A 21,655-nucleotide genomic window follows, 5' to 3' on the forward strand; every position below is an offset into this window, starting at 1 on the left:
TTCTTTTCTGCGTTTTCTGTCCTCTTCTAATATCTAACCTTTTCCCTTCCTCTCTCTCCTTCTATCCATTGAATTTGGTTCTTTTACTTCTTCTTTTAATTTACTTTGTTTTTGCTTTTTTCTGCCTCTACACTCGTTTTCTTTTCCTCCTTAAATTTCCTCCTGCATCAGCCTATAAGTGGATTCACGGGGAGCTGAGGGGGAACATCCCCCTGCAGTACCTGGCCTGGGTATCCTATCCCCTGATGTTTATCCTCTTCTCCTCCCTCTTCTGTCACCTGGTTTCCCCTCAAGCTATTGGTCTGTACCCCTGTCTTTCTCATGCTTCTGTGTGTTTGTCTACCTTAACGTGTAATCCATAGATTTAAAAGTGCATTTCAAATTTAGTCTGCACTCTTAACTGGGACAGGATCAAATATTTAGGTTCTTATTGGTTATGAAATTAAGAAAAAAATAGGGAACTGAAGCTGAGGGAGAACATCTCCAACTCATTTTCTCTGCAGCCATTAACCAACCGATCAACAAAATAGTTTTTCATTCATCTAAGCTAATCAGTGAGAAGAGATTCTGTAATTATTCACACTTTCAGCCCTTTATGATGCTTGTTTACCAACAGTAGCTGTACAGAGGAAAGTTTTTGCATTGCTATTGTTTTCTGTCTGTTTTCGTTCTCGCGGTGTCACACAGTACTGCTGTTTTGTTGTCTCACAGATAGACACAAGGTTTTCCTTTGGTTTGGTGCCTTTGGACATATGGACGTTTGTAAAAGACCTCTCACATTTGTGTGCAATCAATATTGTGCTTCATATGGTTAATACTGTGGATTTGATTTGATGTCTAAACCTAAACAGCAAGCACAATGAAGGGGGAAAAAAAAAGAAAGAATCCACCAAGTGAAACAAAGCACAACAAACACACAACATAAATGAACCACAGCCTCCTGGCTGGCAAACTTTTGACGCTTTCTCCAACCTGCAAATGTGGAATTTTTTTGTAGCTTTTTCCCTCAAGCGTCACTAACTAACTGCAAAGGAAAACTTGTAATTATTTCTGCAAGCAGCATTTGACATAAAATGCCACTTGCAGAAATGTTTGATGCCCTTGAATGAAAATTAATTGATAATTTGCAACAAATTATTCAGAAAACAGCAGCACCAAAGCCATCTGAGACAAGTGTAAGATTAGGAAAGTGTGTCGAGTCATAAAAGGTTCATAACAGTTATTATTATTATTATTTCTTTGTTATATAACCCTTCTGTTCTAGGTTCTGGTATACCAGAGTTGAAGACCATCCTGAGAGGTGTGGTACTAAAGGAGTATTTGACTCTGAAGGCGTTCATTGCCAAAGTCATTGGTCTGACGGCTGCTCTGGGCAGCGGCATGCCTGTAGGCAAAGAGGTGGGTCAACCCAGATAAATTAAAAAGCTTCTCGTGGGCTGTTTCATTTAATGGAACCATTGCATTTTTTTATTTTAATAACCTTTTTCTTTTTATGCCCCATTCCTTCACTCAGGGCCCGTTTGTTCACATTGCCAGCATCTGTGCAGCAGTTCTCAGCAGATTCATGTCCTTTTTTTCAGGAGTTTATCAGGTAAGCTGATGTCAGGAAACACTTGAATTTCCCTCTGATTGAATATTCCTTATTTATATGTTGTTTCAATGCCTCCTCCTCCTCCTCTCTGGATCAGTAGAATCCATACTGTTACACAGACATCCTGACGGTCGGTTGTGCTGTCGGGGTGGGCTGCTGCTTCGGTACTCCGCTTGGAGGTACACATCCTTTTCCCTGTGCTCCTCTGCTCTCTTTGTCTGACTCATATCCCTCAGGAGTGCATGTAAGACAGTCAGGCCTCTGCTTTGGGTATTTTCATCACAGTCTGGTGCACACAGGAAACCGAAATTCAGAGTCAAAAACGGAAAATATCAGAATTCTTATGTTCATCTACAGTCAGTTTTCCATATTGCAGAGGTTTTAAATGTAGATTAGTGTGATGATTGAAGTACACATCTGATACATGACTAATTCTCTGCTCTTTTTTTCTTCCTCCACCAGGTGTGCTCTTCAGCATAGAGGTAACATCTACATACTTTGCTGTAAGAAACTACTGGAGAGGATACTTTGCTGCTACATTTAGTGCCTTCATATTCAGAGTGTTATCCGTGTTTAATAAAGATGCAGGTATGTGTGCAAATATATATATACTATTTTCCAAGACATGAGCTAGAGGGAGCCCTCTCTCCACGAAGCAAAGTGTCATGTTTTTATATTGACACTGACAATATGTGTGTACTGTAGCTACAGCACTCTCCCTCCACTAGATGGCGATCTCCTCCTTCATGTAGCAGCAGAGTGTTTCAGTGCCCCACTCGGGTCTCTGTGGATGTTTAACCAATCATTTTGCTGTACAAACACATTCCTGTGACTTTGCAGTACACCACATATTAGTTTTGTGTTTGTATGTTACAATAAATGTGTTATCTGCTATTAGTCTAAGTACTAAAATAACCACAAGCTCCAGTTCATTATTTAAATAATTTGAAATGAAAGTCGAGCGTATAAATTTGGGCACTTTTTCTTTTTCTTCCAGTAACCATCACGGCTCTGTTCAGGACAAACTTTCGTATGGATTTCCCTTTTGATCTGCAGGAGCTGCCAGCATTTGCCATCATTGGGTGAGCAAAGAGAAAGCAAACACACACACTCCCCGGCAACCTCGTTAGGTACACCTGTTCTTTGTGAAGGCATATGTCCAACTCACCAGTATTTGGACATGATCAACATAACGTAATTCAGAAAGTGCATCAGAATAAGGAAAAGGGTGATTTAAGTGACTCTGATTGTGGCATAATTGCTGGTCTGAATATTTCATAAACTGCTGATCTACTGGGATTTTCCCCTCATAGCCATCTGCAGGGGTTACTGAGAAATGTCCAAAAAAGAGGAAATATGTATAGGTCAGAGGAGAATGGTCACTCTGCTTCAACCTGACAGGCAGCAGTAAATTAAACAACCACTCGTTACATGCAGAAGAGCTCACCCTGACAATGTTTGAAACATTTCAGTCGAAGACCAGACTACGTGCAACTTATGTCAGCCAATAAGAGGAAACTGAGGCTAAAACTCACACAGGCTCATCAAGACTGGAAAAAAGTTGCCTGGCCTGATTTGTCTCGATTTCTGCTGCAACATTCAGATGTCAGGATCATAATTTGGCATAAAAAACATGGATCCATCCTGTTTTGTATCATTGGCTGGTGGTGGTGTAATACTGTGGGGGATATTTTCTCGGCACACTTTGGGGCCCATGTCTGTCTCTTTATGATCACATAGTGTCCATCTTCTGATGGCTGCTCCTAGCAGAATAATATGTCGTGTTTCAAAGTAGAGCAGGGCGATATGACCAAAAATGTTTATCACGATATACATTTGAAAATTTGCGATAACGATATAGCTGACGATATAATTGACACTAGACAAAATACTTTACAACTCCACAACTTTATTAGTGCAAAAAACCCCAAAAAACATCAATGTATTTTCACTTAAACAAGCAGCTGTTTTTTATGTGCATTAAAGTTATATAAAAATTTAACAGTGCAAATGCAAATTCCTTGCTGACAGTTTAACCAAAAGGCATTTCCAGTGGAAATTGGCCGACATATCCTCAGCATAACCATGTATAATATCCGCAAAACTTAAAAAGAGGTTATACACACACAATACGGTAATATTATGTTGAAGCACAGTACGTATCACTCCGCGAGGCTCCTGCCTACGATAGCCGTAATGCTCCGACAATCCATCAAGTGCGGGTTCGTAGCTTAGCAAAGTCGTACTAAAACATGTGACAGATTTTCGAGCGCCGTGTACCACATAAAATCCTTTCGAGGTCAGTAAACACAACCAGAATTCATACATAAGGCACACAAGATTATATGGGGCACTGTCGATTTTCAGAAAAATCAAAGGATTGATTTTAAGCGTGCCGTATTTTCCAAAAAACACGGTAATAACGATGGTCCGTTAGCATGCTCTACCAAAAATAGTGCTTTGTTGTGTATCTGACGGACGAAAGCTAAACCAGTGAACCGCTGAAGTTGCAGCATTTTTACAAACCAACTCTGGTTCATCCGTTTCATTCAACGATCCGCTTTCGCCCTTCTCATTCTCCGTTGCCGCCATGCTTTTTCCGCCATGTGCGTATGAAAACAAAGGCACTGCGCATGCGCGTTTTACCCATATTCTATCGCGATATTTCATTTTCTTATCGTTGCCCAACATTACACCGGTATTACCGTGAACGGTATGATATGGCATGATATGGCCCAGCCCTATTTCAAAGCTCGAGTAATCTCAAACAGGTTTCTAAAAGATGACAATGAGTTCAGCCACCAGATTTCAATCTAATAGGGACACCTTTGGATTGTGGTGGACATCATGGACGTGCAGCTGACAGATCTGCAGTAACTCTGTGACATCATGTCAATGTGGACCAAAATCTCTCGAGAAACGTTTCCAACATGTTATTGAATCTATGCCATGAAGAACTAAGGCAGTTCTGAAGGGAAAAGGTGGCCCAACCTGGTACTAGCAAGATGCAACTAATGAAGTAGTGAGTAGAGTATGCATGTCTTGATGCATGCTCAATCATCCAGGTAAGTAAATCCTAAAAGGTTGATTCTGTTCATCTGGATGTAGCGTTTTCAGTTCCAGATGAACAGAGTCAACCTTTTGGGATGAGAGTATATATGTTTGACCATTTTCACTCTGTATGTCCAAACATGTCCTCAGGGACCAGACTGAAAATGGAGTAAATCAGTCGAATAATAAAAATGTATTTGCAGCTGTTATTTTATGATTTCCTCTACTTGATGAGTATTTACACAGAGTTTGCTACAGTTAGATTGACATGAGAAAATGAAGGTGATTGCTAGTTACTCAGTCATAACCAGTTACTTGCTGAGGGGCTGCTGATTGATTTTGTTTGAGGCTACTCTGCTTCGTGTGCTGAGCAGTAAAGACGCAGCACCACAACTTTGAACCAGGTGAAGTTTCTTTCATAGATGGGAACGCCAGCGCTCTTTACAGTTATTACAATCAAAAGCATCCAGTATAAAAAACCACAGCAAACCATCTGCTCAGAAAGCCTAAACATGAAACAGAAACGTCATTTTTCCATGACATTTAGTTTAAAGCTTTTATTACTTTTTAAATTGTAAGTGCAGTGTTGTTCTACACCAGTGGTGTCCAGCTCTAGTCCTCAAGGACCGGTGTCCTGAATCTTTTCCATGTGTCCCTGTTACAACATACCTGAATAAAATTAGTAGGCATTAGCAAGACTCGATAGAACTTGACTGCATGCTGAGGTGGCAACCCCTAACTCAAGTAAATTTAAGTAAATGTAACTGTTTGGAAAAATGTACTTCTAACAGTACTTTTATTGCACCTTGTTCATTCACTCACGAGCTGCTGTAACATGAATCAAATGGCTGAGTTGCCACCTCAGCATGCAGTCAAGTTTTATAGTCTTGCTAATGACCTACTAATTGTCAAAAAGCTGCAGGACAGTAGCTCTCGAGGACTGGAGTTGGACGCCTCTGTTCTACATGATAGAAACTACATTATAAAGTAAGCAAAATCACCTTTTTCCCCACACTGGCCAATAAAACTACTAGTAGTGCCCAATGTAACATCAGACACTGGACCAGAAATGTCTTAAGACTATGCTGATATGTATGACAGCAACATGTATATAATATAAATGACTTAAGGCTGTAATTAATGAGTGTCCGACTTTCTCGTTGGTACAGGATCTTCTGCGGGTTCCTCGGCGCGTTCTTCGTCTACCTCAACAGACAGGTGGTGCTGTTTATGAGAAGACCCAATGCCATGACCCGCTTCCTGACTAAACAGTGAGCCTCTGTTTGCTGTGGCAGCTTTTAATTTACTTTAGCCCATGCTGCCTGTGCCTTACTGTAGGTACTTTGATTACTTTAATGCACAGGTATAATCAGGATAATTACTGGTGCTTGTTTCGTTCACAGAGGTTTGACTTTCCTTTTGTTTTCCCTCCCAGCCGACTGCTTTTTCCCGCTGTGGTAACGCTGATAATCGCCACCTTGACCTTTCCACCTGGATTTGGACAATTCATGGCAGGAGAGGTCAGAGTTTATAGCTTGTTGTCCTGTTTATTATGTAAGCACTAGAGAATATTGAATAATTGATTTACATGCTAATTTATTTATTTTAGTAATCAATTGTTTTTACATCAAGAACACGAAGTTTTGGTGTCCAGTAACCATCCTCATGTAGTCGTATACGTATCGTAACCTGAAAGCATAATCTGAGCTTCTTTGGCCTGAAGTCCACAGAAAGCAGACACCAGTGGTCTCTTAGATCTTCGGTTTCCTTTGGTGCAAAGCATCATCACAGACCAGTAGCCATGATAAATGTGAGCCTGCTGTGTCCCCTCCACTGATGTTACATCACACAAGTTTTGGGATTTGAAGTTCAGTATTTACAAACCGTGACCTCTGAGTGCCGCAGGGTGCCGCTAACATGAACACTTAGTTTGAGCACTAATGAGAGACAAACCAGCAAACTTTAATCATGCAGTGTAATTAGACTGCAAAGATGAATTCAGTTAAGTTTGTAAAAGGCTGAAAAGTTTTCAGATATATAGAAGAAGTTTATTCACTGGTTGCCTGAAGCCAAATTTCTCTCACTGTTTAGCAAAGTCAGGCAGAAGGCTGGAAAATAATGAGACACCCGAATGCACACATAAGCAAAATAGAGCCCGAGGGCTTGAACTGGCCTGCGGAACAACTCAATCCGACCCCCGATGACCTAAAAGGAAAAGTAAACAAACCCACAACCCGTTCGTGTTACTGAATATTAAGGAGGATGACTGTAGTGAGTCTATACTACTTTCTAATTTGATTTCAACATAGGGCACGGGTGTGAAAACGAGTGTGTTTCCTGTGATGGCAAATATGAAAAGAAATTAAAAGTTGATTCCCATCTTATTGCATATTTTTCCACTTGGATTCATGGAGTTTGGTGTATTTCTGCTCTCTGTGTATCAATTAGCTCTTTGCTTACTTTATCTAAGGCTACATCCACACATACACGGGCATCTTTTTCTGTGCGTTTGGACCTTTCGTCCACACGTAAATGGCGTTTCGGGTCACTGAAAACTGAGATTTTTAAAAACCACGTTATTGTTTACATGAGATGAATTTCTGCAATGGCGGACAGAGACAAAATACTGTTGCTGTTAATCTGACTATCTGCAGTTTTTACATTCTTACATATAAACACGCAGTTACTGTCCGTCCATTTAGAAAGACAGAGGCATCAGAGTGAACTTCTACATTAAACACAGACGCTCTTAAAACCCAAATCCCGACGCCGGCGTCGGTTTTGAATAAATGTAATTTTTTAAAAATTGAATGTATGCATGCTGTATGCATTTTGTTCATTCCTAAGTTGTGAGTCTACACCAGCCATATTTCACAGTGCTGTGACCTATGATTATGAATCACTCAGACTGACGTGAAATTTTCAGTTTGTTCCTTTATTGAATAAACTCCGGCCAAGAGACCCAGTGAGACAAAATCCAAAATACTGTCTTTAGTTATTAACACTTTAAATGATGAAAGCACTTGAAAAGTAACACAAAATTAGCTGCCTTTCCAGAAAAACTACTACTTATCAGAAGTACTTAAGGTTTTGTGAGGGCCTGTTTACTCTTTCCCTCACAGGCTTCTAGTCTTCTGATTGGCCAACATTTCTTCACGGTTAGGATTTGGCATGTTCTTGACATCCTTTGACTTCATTTTTTGCGTTTACATGTGGACAGAGATATGTTTTCAAAACTGTACGTGTGGACAGGATTTTTTTTTTTAAACGAAAACAGAAAATCTCAGTTTTTAAAAATAGCCCTGTACGTGTGGATGTAGCCTAAATCGGCATGACTCACTGAGGCAGAACATGCGACCCATCCCCTCCCTAATGTTTTTAATAATTGATATAAACATTTGGCATATCAGTTTTTAGCCCTGTTGTAAGGTTAACTTTGAAGCACGAGCCACACAGGACTGGGCAAAATGTATGATCCAGTAATATAATGTGAATAATTCTAGTATTATGTTGTGTTTCTTTTGGAAAGCTGTGTCAGTGTTTACGGCTCTTCACTCATTAAAGTCTTGGAGCCCAGGCTTTCAAAGTTCCCCGGCATGAAAGGAGACACCGTGGCCGTCAAACAATAAATATTTTAACATAGACGTTAATGCTACACTTAGGTGTGGCAACAGTTGACAAAATTGGTTGATTTATAGAAATAACACAGAAAGAAATCAAGTTTTTCTGATACCCAAAGACTTACTGAGAATGCACCAAACTAACTCAACCTACTCAATAATAGACCAACTCCTGTGTTTTGTGAGGTAAAATTCATGTTTTTCTGTTATCCTCGGTCCTTTTCTTTCATGTCTATTTCCTTCTCGTACTTAAGCCTCCTGACTCTACCCATGTTCTCCTTCTGCTGATCTCCTTTCTCTCATTTCCTGCCTGCTTGGCAGTTTGTTGACCACCACTGTGGATTAATGTATGTCTGCACCTGTTTCCATTTTCATGGGAAAATATGAACTAAGAAGTAGTTCAAGACTCTTGCACAACACTGTGTATTCTGTTTTACCATTTTAGCCTTAAAAACTCGTTTTCCTTATACATCAGAATATTGCACATATCCCTATGTGCAATATTCTGAACATCTTCGCCATATTAATGCACATCTGTGGCCCTGCTGTGTGCAAATGGATTTTCAAGGTAAGAGAAAAGATCAACAGCTCACCCACCCAGAGCTAAAAGCTAATCATGTGTTTCACAGGCGCTCAGAATAAACCACTTAGTGTGAACCAGGTATGTGTTTTAATGCATATGTCAGTCAGTAACACCCCAACATGATTCACACACTCATTGTAGAAATGCGTCACACCTTTTTAATGAAGACACACTGTGGGTTTTAACACAGGCGATGCCTAAATTTAAATCATTTCTCCTCAGGAAAACAAAATAAATTGGTGAACAGGTCCATGTTTGACAGACACCTCTTCTTTCCCTCAAAGACTTTATCCACACCCTTTGGGGAATGAAATCCTTCCAATCCAATGTGGTAGCTCGGTGCAAAGTGACAGAAGAAGCAACTCACTGAGAGGAGATTAAATGCTACAAGGGTTGTGAACCAGACATGAACCCGCAACTTCAAAAAGCAGCAGGAAAGCCTATTACATCAGAGCTCTGCAGAGGCCCACAGCACCCTTTCACAGAACCTCAACAGTTCCACTCACACTCCAAACGGTGGATTTCAGGGACCACAATTTGAGCCGAACTCGAGCAGGAAATGGAAAAGCAGAGAAATCAAAATGACGTTGGTGCTGTTTCTCCCCCCGCAGTGGCATTATGCAGATGCGGGAGGCGCTGCGTTTTGTTCCTGTGAGCAATTTCAGAGGCATCTATGCAAATGTGGAGCAAAACGGTTGAAGTGAATTAGTCATTCATGAGTCATCAGAAGTGAATGACTCATTGGACACGGCCACCCATACCCGTCTGCTTCCAGCCTTCTGGATGACTTCCTGCCTGTTTATCTCACTTGACTTTCTTCCTCACTTCACTTTTTTGCTCCCTTTTTCTCTCTTAAACTTCTTCCTCTTCTTTCGTGTCCATTTCCTTCTTATCCCTCATCCTCCTTTTAAATTTCACTCCGCCTTTAACCATTTTTCCTCCTTCCCTTGCTCTCCTTTCCTCTCTCCCTTCACCGTTTCCTCCTTGTTTTTATTTTTATTTTCACCTTTTATTGCTATAACTTCCCCCTATATCCCTCTCCTTTTTGACTTTTTTATATTTTCTCATCCTGTTCTTTTTTTGCTTTACCTTCTCCCCTTGTTTTGTGTAGACGACCTCTTCCATATCTTCCCTGTGTTCTAATCCTCTATTTCTTTGAAAAAACCCAGTTTTGTAAGTCACACTTTGAAAATGAAAAGTGTGAGTGTACTTTTTATTTCACAGATTTGTGAATGCATTGTTAAGTTTGACTGACTCCTGTATATAAAAAAAACTACAGACTGTGTAATGAAATTGTAAAATGAGCAGGCAGAGTGCTAATTTATCATCTAACACTTGCAATTTTGGTTAGCAAGCTGCACTCATGAACTGCATGGGTGCAAAGGACAAACGCACATATAACGCACAAGTAACCATCAAATAAAATACTTGAAGTTTATACAGAATACAGTTTGCAGTGTGTGCCACACGAAAAGTCATCATATTTGTTAGACAATTGGAGGTTGTCTAAAAAATGAAGGTTGTTACTTGGTAAAAATGATTAACAGGAGGTCTGATTATCAGCTGATTTAACAGCTTTGAACTTAAAAATGCAAAAATCCCTGATAAAAAGAAGAAAGCTTTGTTAGCCAAACCTGCTGTTTTTCAAGCCAAATTTTAAGTTTGGCAAAAAATGTTTAAAGTATAACCGTTTCTGCTGTCGGTTGAAACCACTGCCTGGAAATGATTATGAATCAACTTCAGGGTGTGTCAAAGGTTATCTTTTTATTTTATTTTCACAATAATAAACTCATTTAAATCATTTTCCTAAACTCATCTAATTTTTATGTTATGGTTAATTTTGAACAGATATCGAAGTGTTCACATTTTCACCTTGATGCAGGTTTGGCTTTACATTTTATTTAAAGTGGCTTTAAAAAGATCTTAAATTTAAATCACGTACATTTGTAGATATTCTGCTTTTCTCCTCCTCCACCAGTTTCCCTTCTCTGCCCATCTGTCTCAGATTTTGTCCCTTCTGCCTCTCCTCACCTCATTTCCCCCTCTGTCCTCTTTCTTTCCAGCTGATGCCCAGAGAGTGCATCAACTCTCTGTTTGACAACTTCACATGGACAAAGATTTCAGGGTCTCCTCCACCGGTCGGTCTGGGCCGCTCTGCTGCCTGGCTGCACCCTGATGTCAGCGTCTTTGTCATTCTGGTGCTCTTCTTCCTCATGAAGGTTTGTGACTGCTAGGAAATTTTGTTTTGTCATCCTTTCTGTGTATTTGTGCAAAGTTGCGTTATGCATCTACATGTTTATGTGAGATTGTTTGCAACACCGTGTGTGTGTTTGTGTTGGAAGGCAGGCTCCGACTGACGTCAGCATTTTCGTCATCATCCTCCTCTTCATTAGGGACATTTGTTGCAGGTCACTCATGTTGTGTGTTGGTGAAGGGGACATCTGTGTTTGTCTTCTTCCTTTTCTTCCTGTTCAAGGTCAACAGAGCTGGCAGGCTGCCAACACTTCTAGCTTTCTTAGGTTTTCTTTAGCGCAGCTACACACACACACACACACACACACACACACACACACACACACACACACACACACACACACACACACACTCTCAAACCCCAGAGCTTCAGAATTCCCACTGTCTTCTTAGCTGTTTGCTTAAATATTTTATGAGCATAGATGTGTGTGTAAATCCGGACTAGGTGCTGGGATGACAATGAATCAGCAAAAAAGTTGAAGAAATGCTGTAAAAGAATCCCAGTTTGCACAAAGGTGGGCAAATGCACTAGAACATGACAAACAACCCAAATAAATCCTAATAAAGAAGAAACCTGCGATATAGGCCAAGGTAAAGTCCTTTCAAAATAACATCAGACGTCTAACAGTTCAAAGGAGCCAAGCAGAGTGATAGGTCATATAAAATCATGAAATTCAGACAATTAACCGATACAAAGAAATCCTTTGTCTATAAAGCTTGGGGACAATGACTGGTGCAAAAACCAGTGAACAAAGGATAAAAAGATGAAGAACCTGACAGCCGTCTACTGGCCTTGAATACAGATGGATGTCTGGTTAAAGATCTTATGCAGACTTTGAAATGATCGTTTAATGTCCAAGGCCATTTTTTAAGATTGCTCCCAAGTGCAGAAACTGCTCTCACCCATACAAATTAATGGGCGAAGTCATTAACATCCAGACAATGTCAGAGTAGAGGACAGCAGTCAGAAGGAATTTTGACAACAACCAGACAGGGTCCGAACAGGGTTGAGAATAATTGTGAAAATTATACGTGATCTGAAATCTGAACTGACTCTGGTGTCGTTATCGTCTTCACAAATGATGTTTGGGAGAATAAAGTCGAAGCATTTTCCAGAGTTGTTCTTTCTGGACTGAAAAGTTTGTTCGCAATCAATATATACTTACTGGTGTTAAGGTGGAGTGTGGACCCCAAATGCAGATGTAACACATGAACAGGCAGACTGTAACTCAAACTGAAGACAATTCAAGTCCAAAAGGTAACTTAATCAAAAAGTCTGGGAAAACACAAAAGCAAAAAAGCAAACTAACCAGAAACATCACGAGACAGGAAAACTAAAGCGCTGGCAAAGGATAAAAGGGCTGACTGGGCTTACTGTATGTACACACTGAGGGTAATGAGAGTTGGAAACAGCTGAGGAAAACACATGAGTGCAAACAGTCTGGGAAAATGAGATGAGGGCAAGCAAAACTCAACACAAGGCATGTGAACAAATAACTATCAGTGAAATAAAATGTAACAACTAAATGGTGAAACCAGCGACACGAATAAACTTAATAGAAGGGAGCTGATACAAAAATACAAAACTAACAATATAAACAAAACTATAACCAGGAACTAAGGAGAGGGAGACATTAAGCAAATGACACGACAAACTGAGAATTATCAGAAGACGTTAAAAAAACCCTGTAAAGTTCATAAACTCCACATGCTGAGTCAATGACCCAGAACCAAGACAGCTGGTGCATGGATGTACAAGGGCTTGAAACTTACATGTTATTTATACATTTCAAAAAACTCTCATGAAATAAAATGGAACTGAAATTACAATGTAATCTTTAGAGGACACTCTATACCTTTTTCACACCTGTGTGAAAAAGGTATAGGTTATTAATAGTGGGTGAACGGCCACCTCCTAAAGCACAACCCCCGTAGGGTTTAAATCCCTGGGACTCCCTCTTGGTTTCAGAAGCCTCTTGGATGAGAGGTGAAACGTCTTCAGTCTTTCAAGAAGTTCAGTTGCTCTCTTTTCAAGCTCTCACGACTACCATGACCTGGATGACTGAGAATCTACGCAGATATCAGAGCACACAAATTTCTATTTAACTCTGGGCATGTTCAAACAAATCTTTTTAAAAAATCAAAGCTATTTTTACGATAAAAACTAACCTGCAATGCTGTTCTTCCTTTTGAAATGCTTTGACCAGAGCTTCCAAAGTCACGTAATGCTTGTTTTTTTATAAAATAAAAAAAAGCCCAGACAGACAAAGTCTGGTCTCTAAATACTCTTGAGTCATGACCAGCCTACAGTCTGTTGGCTGGTGCAGAAAATGGTGCCAAGCTGTCGATGCCTCCTGTTTGGTGAAAATCTGTGACTTCTCAGCAGCTCAGGCACACAGCAGTGTGAAAGCACATTACCATTTCACTAAATACCAAATACAAACTGCTACATGGAAGTCAGTTCATGTTTGTCTTGGTGATGTGTTATTATGCTATATGTTTCTGTCCACTTAAAACCACAAATATGTTCCTGTTTGCTTATTTTTCTTCAAAATTACGAAGCTTTTTCATGTGAGTCCAGCTGGAGGCAAACGATTATAAAGCCTGCATCTTAAACATCAACACTTGCTGTCACTGATGCTTAAAAATCAATCCAAAAAATAGTATACAGAATGTTTTGTAGCTCTATACATTTCACCTTTTAAATTAGATTAGGTTTTATTCAGGAAATTAGGTTAAATTTCCAAAATGACTCCGAAGAAAAGGTATTCTCACCCATTTCTCTTCGAAAAGCCTCAATCTGTTTTTCTGTCTAAAGTCAAATTAGGCAGTAATGTTGTACAGATAATCGTATCAACAGGATATTAGAGGCTGTCACTCAGCATCATTCACTGCATTGGTTCAGTCATGGTATTTCTCATTGGAGCAGCGCGGCCCCCTGCAGCACAAACTTAATTCAGCCAAAACTGAGAGCAGCTGCCTGGTGAAACTCCCAACACACACACAGGGTTTTTTTTCCTGCTGTTGTCAGCTTTTCTCCACTACACACTCAAAATCTGCCTTCCTCTTTTGTCCTTTACCTGATTTGACTTTCCGTCGTTGTCTATATAAAAAGCTCCATGAATGTTAAATTTAAATGCACATGTGAGCGTTGCAAAAGTTACTTGTGACAATAAATAAATGAGCGTAATCAGCTGTATCTTCAGTGAGTCCCTCATCCTGCATAGTTGTTCTCCACCAGCTCAGAGTTCAGCTGCTTATGCTAAATGAAGCAGGTTCTCCAAGTTCTGGTTAGAGAAACACTCCAGGTTGTAATAAATATCCAGAAAAGAGCAAGAAATTCTCTCGTTTTCGAAGAGATTGTTCGACAATTAAACATAACCATCATAACGATAACCTAGCTTAGTGGGTGGGTCACGGTGGCAGCATCCTAAGCAGAGAAGCCCAGACCTCCCTCTTCCCGGCAACTTCCTCCTACGTATCCAGGGAAACACCAGTGCATTCCCAGCCTAGAGATGTAATCTCTCCAGCATGTCCAGGGTCTGCCCCAGGGCCTCCTCCCCGTGGGACATGCCTGGAACACCTCATCTAGGTGGTGCCCGGAGGCATCCTAGTCAGATCCCCGAACCACCTCAACTGGCTCCTTTGGATTTGGAGGAGCAGTGGCTCTACTCTGAGCCCATCCCAGATGGCCGAACTCCTCACCCTATCTCTAAGGGAGAGCCCAGCCACCCTTCAAAGAAACCCCATTTCCGGCACTTGTATCCACAGTCTCGTTCTTTCAGTCACTACCCACAGCTCGTGACCAAAGGTAAGGGTAGGGACGCAGATCGGCTGGTAAATCGAGAGCTTCACTTCTACACTCAGCTCTCTCTTCTCCATGATGGACCGGTACAGCGTCCGCATCGGGCAGCCGCAGCACTAATCCATCTGTCGATCGCCTGCTCCCTTCTCCCCACACTCGTGAACCACCCTTTTTCGGCTGAAGACCATGGCTTCAGATTTGGCGGTGCTGATTCTCATTCCCGCTGCCTCAAACTGGGCTGTGAACCAGTCCAGTGCGAGCTGGAGGCTGTCACCTGATGAAGCCAACAGAACCACATCATTTGTGAAAAACAGAGATGAGATTCTGAGACCAAACAAGTGGAAGCCTTCCGCCACTTGTCTACACCTAGAAATTCTGTCCAAAGAAGTTATGAACAGAATCGTGACAAAGGGCAGCCCTAGAAGAGTCCAACACCTACCGGAAACTCACCCATCCAAATCACTGAATTCCGGTGTTCCAGTCACTTCCATGGACACAGGTGTATAAAATTAAGCACCTAGGCATCCAGACTGCATCTACAAACATCTGTTGCTTTCAAAGAGCTCACTGAATTCTAGAATGGTACCGTGATAGGATGCCAGCTGTGCAACAAGTCCAGTCATGAAATTTCCTCATTTCTAAATATTCCACAGTGATCTGTTAGTGGTATTATGACAAAGTGAAAGGATTGGGAGTCTCAGAAATTCAGCCAGAAAGTGGTAGGCTACATAAAACCATGCGATTAAAAACTATGCATAGAAATGTGATATCACTCGAGTTCATATGCGTGTGAAGGCAGACGAGCAAATACTTTTAGCAATATAGTGTATATAAAAAAAACTGATGAAGCCCACTGGTGACATAACCCATTGGTTAATGAAGTCCTGATTTTTCTTTCACCATCTTAGCATAATGAAATCATTGAGACTGAGGGACACTGCACATGCATCGACTCACATATCCTGCTTTATCCTCCTTCCTGACTCAACTGAGAATCTTAATTACAACAATTTTAACTTCTTGCAACAACAGAAGTCACCCCCTGCTGGCTTTTAGAAAGAATGCAGGTGTAAAACGCTTCACACTTTATCTGGAAAATGGGCATCTTTTATATACAGTCTATGGTAGCACCTGTCTCTGTATGAAGTTTTTTACTTAAATCTCTTTACATTGCTCTGTACTTCTTTTCCTTTTCTCCACTCCACTCTGTATTGACCTCTCTGAAACACTGAAGCAAACAGAGTGTTTCAACTCCCATTCATCTCGGGATTTGTGACACTGATGAAGGAGCGAGTGCTGGGTGACACTGTGTTTGTATGTGTGAGACTCTCTTTGTGTGAGTTTCTGATTGATTGTGTTTGACTGTCAGGATTAAAAGAGAGCAGAGACCGAGCGCAGTCTCCTCTGTCATCAGGATAGCAGCCACCCTGTGAAAGACGTGCTAATGAGTTTTTATCTTGTTCCACAGTAATTAAGTTATCAAACGATGATGACAAATTATGTGTAGAATTGGTAATCTGGATGGTTAAAATGGTAATGTAGTGTTTCCCACCAATCCATTTGAATGAAAAAGACAAAGCTTAGCATCTGGTGCCTGGAACAGACAGACTTTCACCCCCGCACACCAAAAATCCAGAGCTTGTCTGAAGGTATTCATTATCACTGATGAGCTCTCAGCACCCAAGTACAAAGCATATTATTAGGAAAGCTATTTTGGAGTTACTTTCTGATGGATACAGAAATTATTTGGACGCGAACTGTGCAAATGACATTTGAAGGGTGAGTTTAGCTTTAGTTCACCCTGCAGAGGACCGTGATCTTTTCACTCACACGTCGAGTTGGCAGCCACCCAGTGCAGCTACATCACCATCCACTGCAGCTTCACTGGAGCAGCTGTTGATTAAGTGCCTTGCTCAAGGACACCCAAAGGTGATTGGGTCCCCTTCCTCACAGCATACATGTATACACGCTTTCAAGATTGGCCACTTCTGTAACACACCAAGCGAATGCCAAATTGGATATTTGAGACAACGAGAGCTAAAAAGGTGCAAAGACGTTCTCCTGTTGCTATGCACCCAACATGTTGGTAGCAATCTAATTAGTATTAGATGGATGTGCTGCACTGACAAAGGAGATGTACTGAAAATGAAAACAAAAACAAAAAAAGAGCTCATGTGTTTTCTTTTGAAATTGAAGGTTTAGAATTGAATTGTGTGTTTTGTCTGATTGTCTTGTTCAGCTTTTCAAACTCTGAATAGTGCTTCTCATGCTAATAGCTAACGTAATCAAACTTGGTTAGCAAGCTGCATTTATATACTGTACACATGCATCAGAAAAACACATAGCCTACCTGCTAATTAGCGCTAACAGATAAAATACCGAAACTGCCTTCACTGAAACTGAGGTACATACTTCTTAAATGGTAAATTTAAATGCACAATAAGCCATATTATTATACCAACAGCACAAACATGATCCAAAACCACAGTTCATTGACTTTAATGAGTACAGGTGAGGCTAATGGCAATGGCTAAGCATTTTTAACCTAACATTCACACATTCGTACCCTGATGGATACACTGGGAGAAACTTGGGGTTAAGCGTGTCATATCCACACTTCATGGATATGACATGCAGACTAGAGGAGCCGGGGATCAAATCACTGACCTTCAAATAGGTATACGATCTATTCTAACTCCTGAGCCACAGCTGCCCTGACTGAAAGTTTTCAATTAAAACAGCCAAACCTGTAATAATGCAAACTTTAAATCTTAATAAAAATTAAACAGGTGTTATAGAAAGAAAAGAAAAAAATCAGCCCCACCCCCTACCAGGAACCAGTTTACCTCACTGGTCGAGCAGGTGGCCATCTTTTTATCTTATTGTATATTTTATTCTATTTTATTCTACTGTATATAGTATTTTATTTTATTCTATTCTGTACAGTTGTGTACTGTATTTATTCTTATTTTATTTTATTCTAATTTTTGCTTCATAACTTTTGCACTGTCCACTTCCTGCTGTGACAAAACAAATTTCCCACGTGTGGGACTAATAAAGGTTATCTTATCTTATCTTATCTTATCTTATAAGGCTGAAATGCAGCAGTTCAAGTCTCACCCGTAGCCCCTCCTGCGTGACCTCCCCTGCTCTCTCTCCCCTCCTTCCTGTCTACCCTTCACACCTACACGATATGCCCCCGTACAGTAGTTATAAACGAGTTTAGCTATAGAGGTCACAACTGTGGCTGTAAACATATTTATTTCTCTGTAAAGTTTGTAATTTTAGGTACCGAATTTCCCAGAGGAACCCACCCGAGGGATTAATAAGATAAGATAAGATAGAACTTTATCTTATCTTATTTTAACATGAAAGTGTATTCTAGATCGACGCGATCCTGAATCTAGCATCGAGTGGCTGGGTGGAGGAATTTTAGTTTTTGGCACTTTGTGTTGGTGTCATTTGGGTTAAGGCACATTATTAAGTTGTGTTAATACAACCTGCCCAAAATTCAGACCACATGTTCTCAAAAGAATGTCACCAAATGTCTTCAGTAACCAGCTTTTAGGAAAGAACGATTTTAGCACATGCACATAATGTGCAGTATTTCACATGCAATTATTCCTACAAAGGAAAACAAAACTAATGAACCAAAGAAAGTTAAAAATAGACACACACATGCATCATATGTGCTAAAAATTAAATAGCTATTCATTCCCAGTGTTGTTTTCTGCTCCAAATCAAACTTCAGCCCAATACCACAGTTTGGATTTTTATCACTAAGTTATTATGTCCTTGGAGGCTTTATTGTCCAAATGTCAGGCACACACTCATTTCATGAATCCAGTATATTGTTGTAGGCAGATATGTGAGTTTCCAGTGTGAAAGCAGAGTACCCTAACATGACTTAAACGTGGTTCACAAGCCAGTATTTCTCCACAGGTGGAGGTGGAGACACCGATAAGAGGCTGAACTGTAAGAAAGTTAAGTCTCATCTGGTTTCTATTGGTTGCAATCATCAGCTCTGAGTTTTTGACTAAAAAGGGTTTCATGTCGTCTCTCCTGCAGTTCTGGATGTCTGCTGTGGCCACCACCATGCCCATCCCATCCGGAGCTTTCATGCCGGTCTTCATCCTAGGTGAGCGTTTTGAAGCTTTGCGTTGGTTTAAGTCTTCATCCTCTTTGGTTGTCATTATAAATACTGACTCTGTAAACAGTGCAGTTCAGAAACCTTTATCTAAACTTTAATGATATACACGCTTCGTCAGTGACGTGATGATAATTATTGTATTTTATTTTTAAACTATATTTACTTTTAGCCCCACTTTCGTCCTATAGGAGCTGCATTTGGCAGGCTGGTAGGGGAGATCATGGCCACTCTGTTTCCTCATGGGATCGTGTTTGATGGCATCCTTTACCGCATCATCCCTGGAGGGTACGCAGTCATCGGTTAGTTTCTTGTTTCTCCTCATAGCTTTTCTCCACATGTTTACTCTTTAATCACGGCTAACTATGATCCACCTTAGCAACTAGCCTATTTTTTAACTTCACATATAAGTCCTCCTGTCAAACTGTCCTCATCTTTTTCCCCTTAACTGTCAGCTTCCTGTGCCCTCAGCTTGTCGGGCGTGTTCAGCCCTCTTCCTCTTTCTGTACTGTCACTTCCCTCGTCTTCTTTCTCCTTCAGCTTCTCCTTCTGTCAGCCTCTCTGGTCCTCCAGTCGTCACTCATTGTCAACTTGTCCTCCCCACCTAATCCGCTACCCCACCCCCATTCTTGTCATCTTCTCCCTCCATCCCAACCCCTCTTCCTCCTTTCCATCAGAGCATGTGGTCGCTGTGCTCTGACAGTTAAATGTCACCCTGGGTTTGCTCTGCTGTCCTCACCTCAACAGCTGACCCAGAAATGTGGCCTTTTCTTCAATCCCCGCTCCTGTTGGCCTACAAAAGCCCGTACTTAATTTCTCTCCTCCCTTTCTACCTTTTTAACCTCTTCTTCTCTTTTATCCTTCTCTCGGTAGCCTCCCAGTATCATTCATTTGTCGCGTGTGTTTCCTGTCTCTCATTACATTGCTTCTCATTAATCTACTCTTGTGCAGCATGGTTTCCTCTTCCTTCCACCGATTTTCCTTTTCTCCCTCATTCTCTTTGCTCTTTTTTAAACATTATCAGCCTCATTCTTGATTTTCTTTTTTCTCTTAATTTTATTTCTTTTGAGTCTGTTCCTGTCTGCTCCCATCCTATTCTGCTCTGCTTTTCCAGTCTTCCTTGTCTTTTAACTTCTGCGTATCTCATTTTCTACTTTCCATCAGTATACTTTTACCCTTCCTCCTTCCTGTTACTCTGTGATCCATCTCTTCCTACTGTATCTTGTACTGTCTTTCCTTTGGCACGTCTCCCTTCCCCCACCCTCATCATCCCATCCCGTTTCTCTGGCAGGAGCAGCAGCGTTGACTGGGGCTGTGACTCACACAGTGTCCACGGCGGTTATCTGCTTCGAGCTGACAGGTCAGATCTCCCACATCCTGCCCATGATGGTGGCAGTAATCCTGGCCAACATGGTGGCCCAGGGCCTGCAGCCCTCCCTCTACGACTCCATCATCCAAGTCAAGAAGCTCCCATACCTGCCGGAGCTTGGCTTCGGACACATGAGGTCTGTTTTCTTTTTACAAGCCAGTTGTGGGAACGATGTCAACAAATTTAATATGATGCCCTCCATAACTCCAGCTGGCAGGGAAATAAATGGTGTAATTGTTGGTGGATAAAAAACATTAAGAATTACATTTCTGCATAATTGATAAATGTTTGCAAGAAAATAAAAGAAAGTGACAAAAAGAGGTTTCCAGTTTACCCCTTCAGATGAGGAAACCTTACAATTATAAAGGACCTTCAGCATGCAGAGATGCCATGCAGCTGAAACATGTAATCAGTGCCTCTTGGTAACGATGAAGGGTAATTTTCTTGTACAGTGCTTTCTAAAATTGTGTAGCAGTCCCATCTTTGTGTATCTGTTTCACAGTCAATACAACATCTTTGTAGAGGACATCATGGTGACGACGGTGAAGTTTATGTCGTCTCAGTCCACATACCGAGAAGTCAAACTCTTGCTGGACTCCACTTCGCTCAAATCGATCCCCCTGGTCGACTCAAAAGGTAAACAGACTGATGAAGCGCCTTCCTTGCTATTTCGATTGGGGATTATAGAGATCAGGGGTCAGCAACCTTTAACACCCAAAGAGCCATTTGGACCCAGTTTCCACAGAAAAGAAAACACTGGGAGCTGCAAATACTTTTTGCCATCTAAAATGAAAATAACACTGTATATATTGTTTGTTTGTTTTTACCTTTATGCTTTGTATAAACAACTATAGTGTATTGCGTATGAAATCCATAAAGTGCTACAGAGAAAATAAAATTTTATTTATGTAATGGACACAAACATTTTAAACTCTTAAAAAAATTATAACAAAAAAGAAACACGCCGAGTTGAAGGTCTCTTTTAAATGAATAAAAAGCTAAACTTAAATTATCCATTTACCAAATAAAAAATGTTGTGAGCCGTCATCCTTATGTCGCCTTTGGGCTTTCGGAGACTGTAGCAGAACCTTGACCTGAATTTAAAAAATAAACTGGAAAAAAGCCCTATGCTACTAAACAATGAAAAATAAATATTTGCAAAATATTTGCATAAATATTTATTTTACTTGGTTAATGTGTGTAGCGGAGCGTGGTCTGCGGTGCCGCTGCAAGGAG

The 21,655-nt window shown here is 40.7% G+C and overlaps 1 protein-coding gene across 1 annotated transcript in view; it reads left to right on the top strand.

Moving 5' to 3' along the window:
- The window catches only part of LOC134619929 (chloride channel protein 1-like), a 54,663-nt gene that overhangs the window by 8,247 nt on the left and 24,761 nt on the right, over window positions 1-21,655 (top strand). Inside the window, exons 4-16 of the mRNA XM_063465694.1 lie at window positions 172-300; window positions 1,265-1,398; window positions 1,514-1,591; window positions 1,692-1,770; window positions 2,054-2,179; window positions 2,589-2,673; window positions 5,812-5,913; window positions 6,078-6,162; window positions 10,909-11,064; window positions 18,972-19,041; window positions 19,242-19,352; window positions 20,342-20,555; window positions 20,922-21,055. Coding sequence (XP_063321764.1) covers window positions 172-300; window positions 1,265-1,398; window positions 1,514-1,591; window positions 1,692-1,770; window positions 2,054-2,179; window positions 2,589-2,673; window positions 5,812-5,913; window positions 6,078-6,162; window positions 10,909-11,064; window positions 18,972-19,041; window positions 19,242-19,352; window positions 20,342-20,555; window positions 20,922-21,055 — 1,503 coding nt within the window. The remainder of the gene's footprint in view (window positions 1-171; window positions 301-1,264; window positions 1,399-1,513; window positions 1,592-1,691; window positions 1,771-2,053; window positions 2,180-2,588; window positions 2,674-5,811; window positions 5,914-6,077; window positions 6,163-10,908; window positions 11,065-18,971; window positions 19,042-19,241; window positions 19,353-20,341; window positions 20,556-20,921; window positions 21,056-21,655) is intronic.

The sequence above is a fragment of the Pelmatolapia mariae genome, linkage group LG22 (genome assembly GCF_036321145.2).
Source record: "Pelmatolapia mariae isolate MD_Pm_ZW linkage group LG22, Pm_UMD_F_2, whole genome shotgun sequence".
Classification (NCBI taxonomy): domain Eukaryota; kingdom Metazoa; phylum Chordata; class Actinopteri; order Cichliformes; family Cichlidae; genus Pelmatolapia; species Pelmatolapia mariae.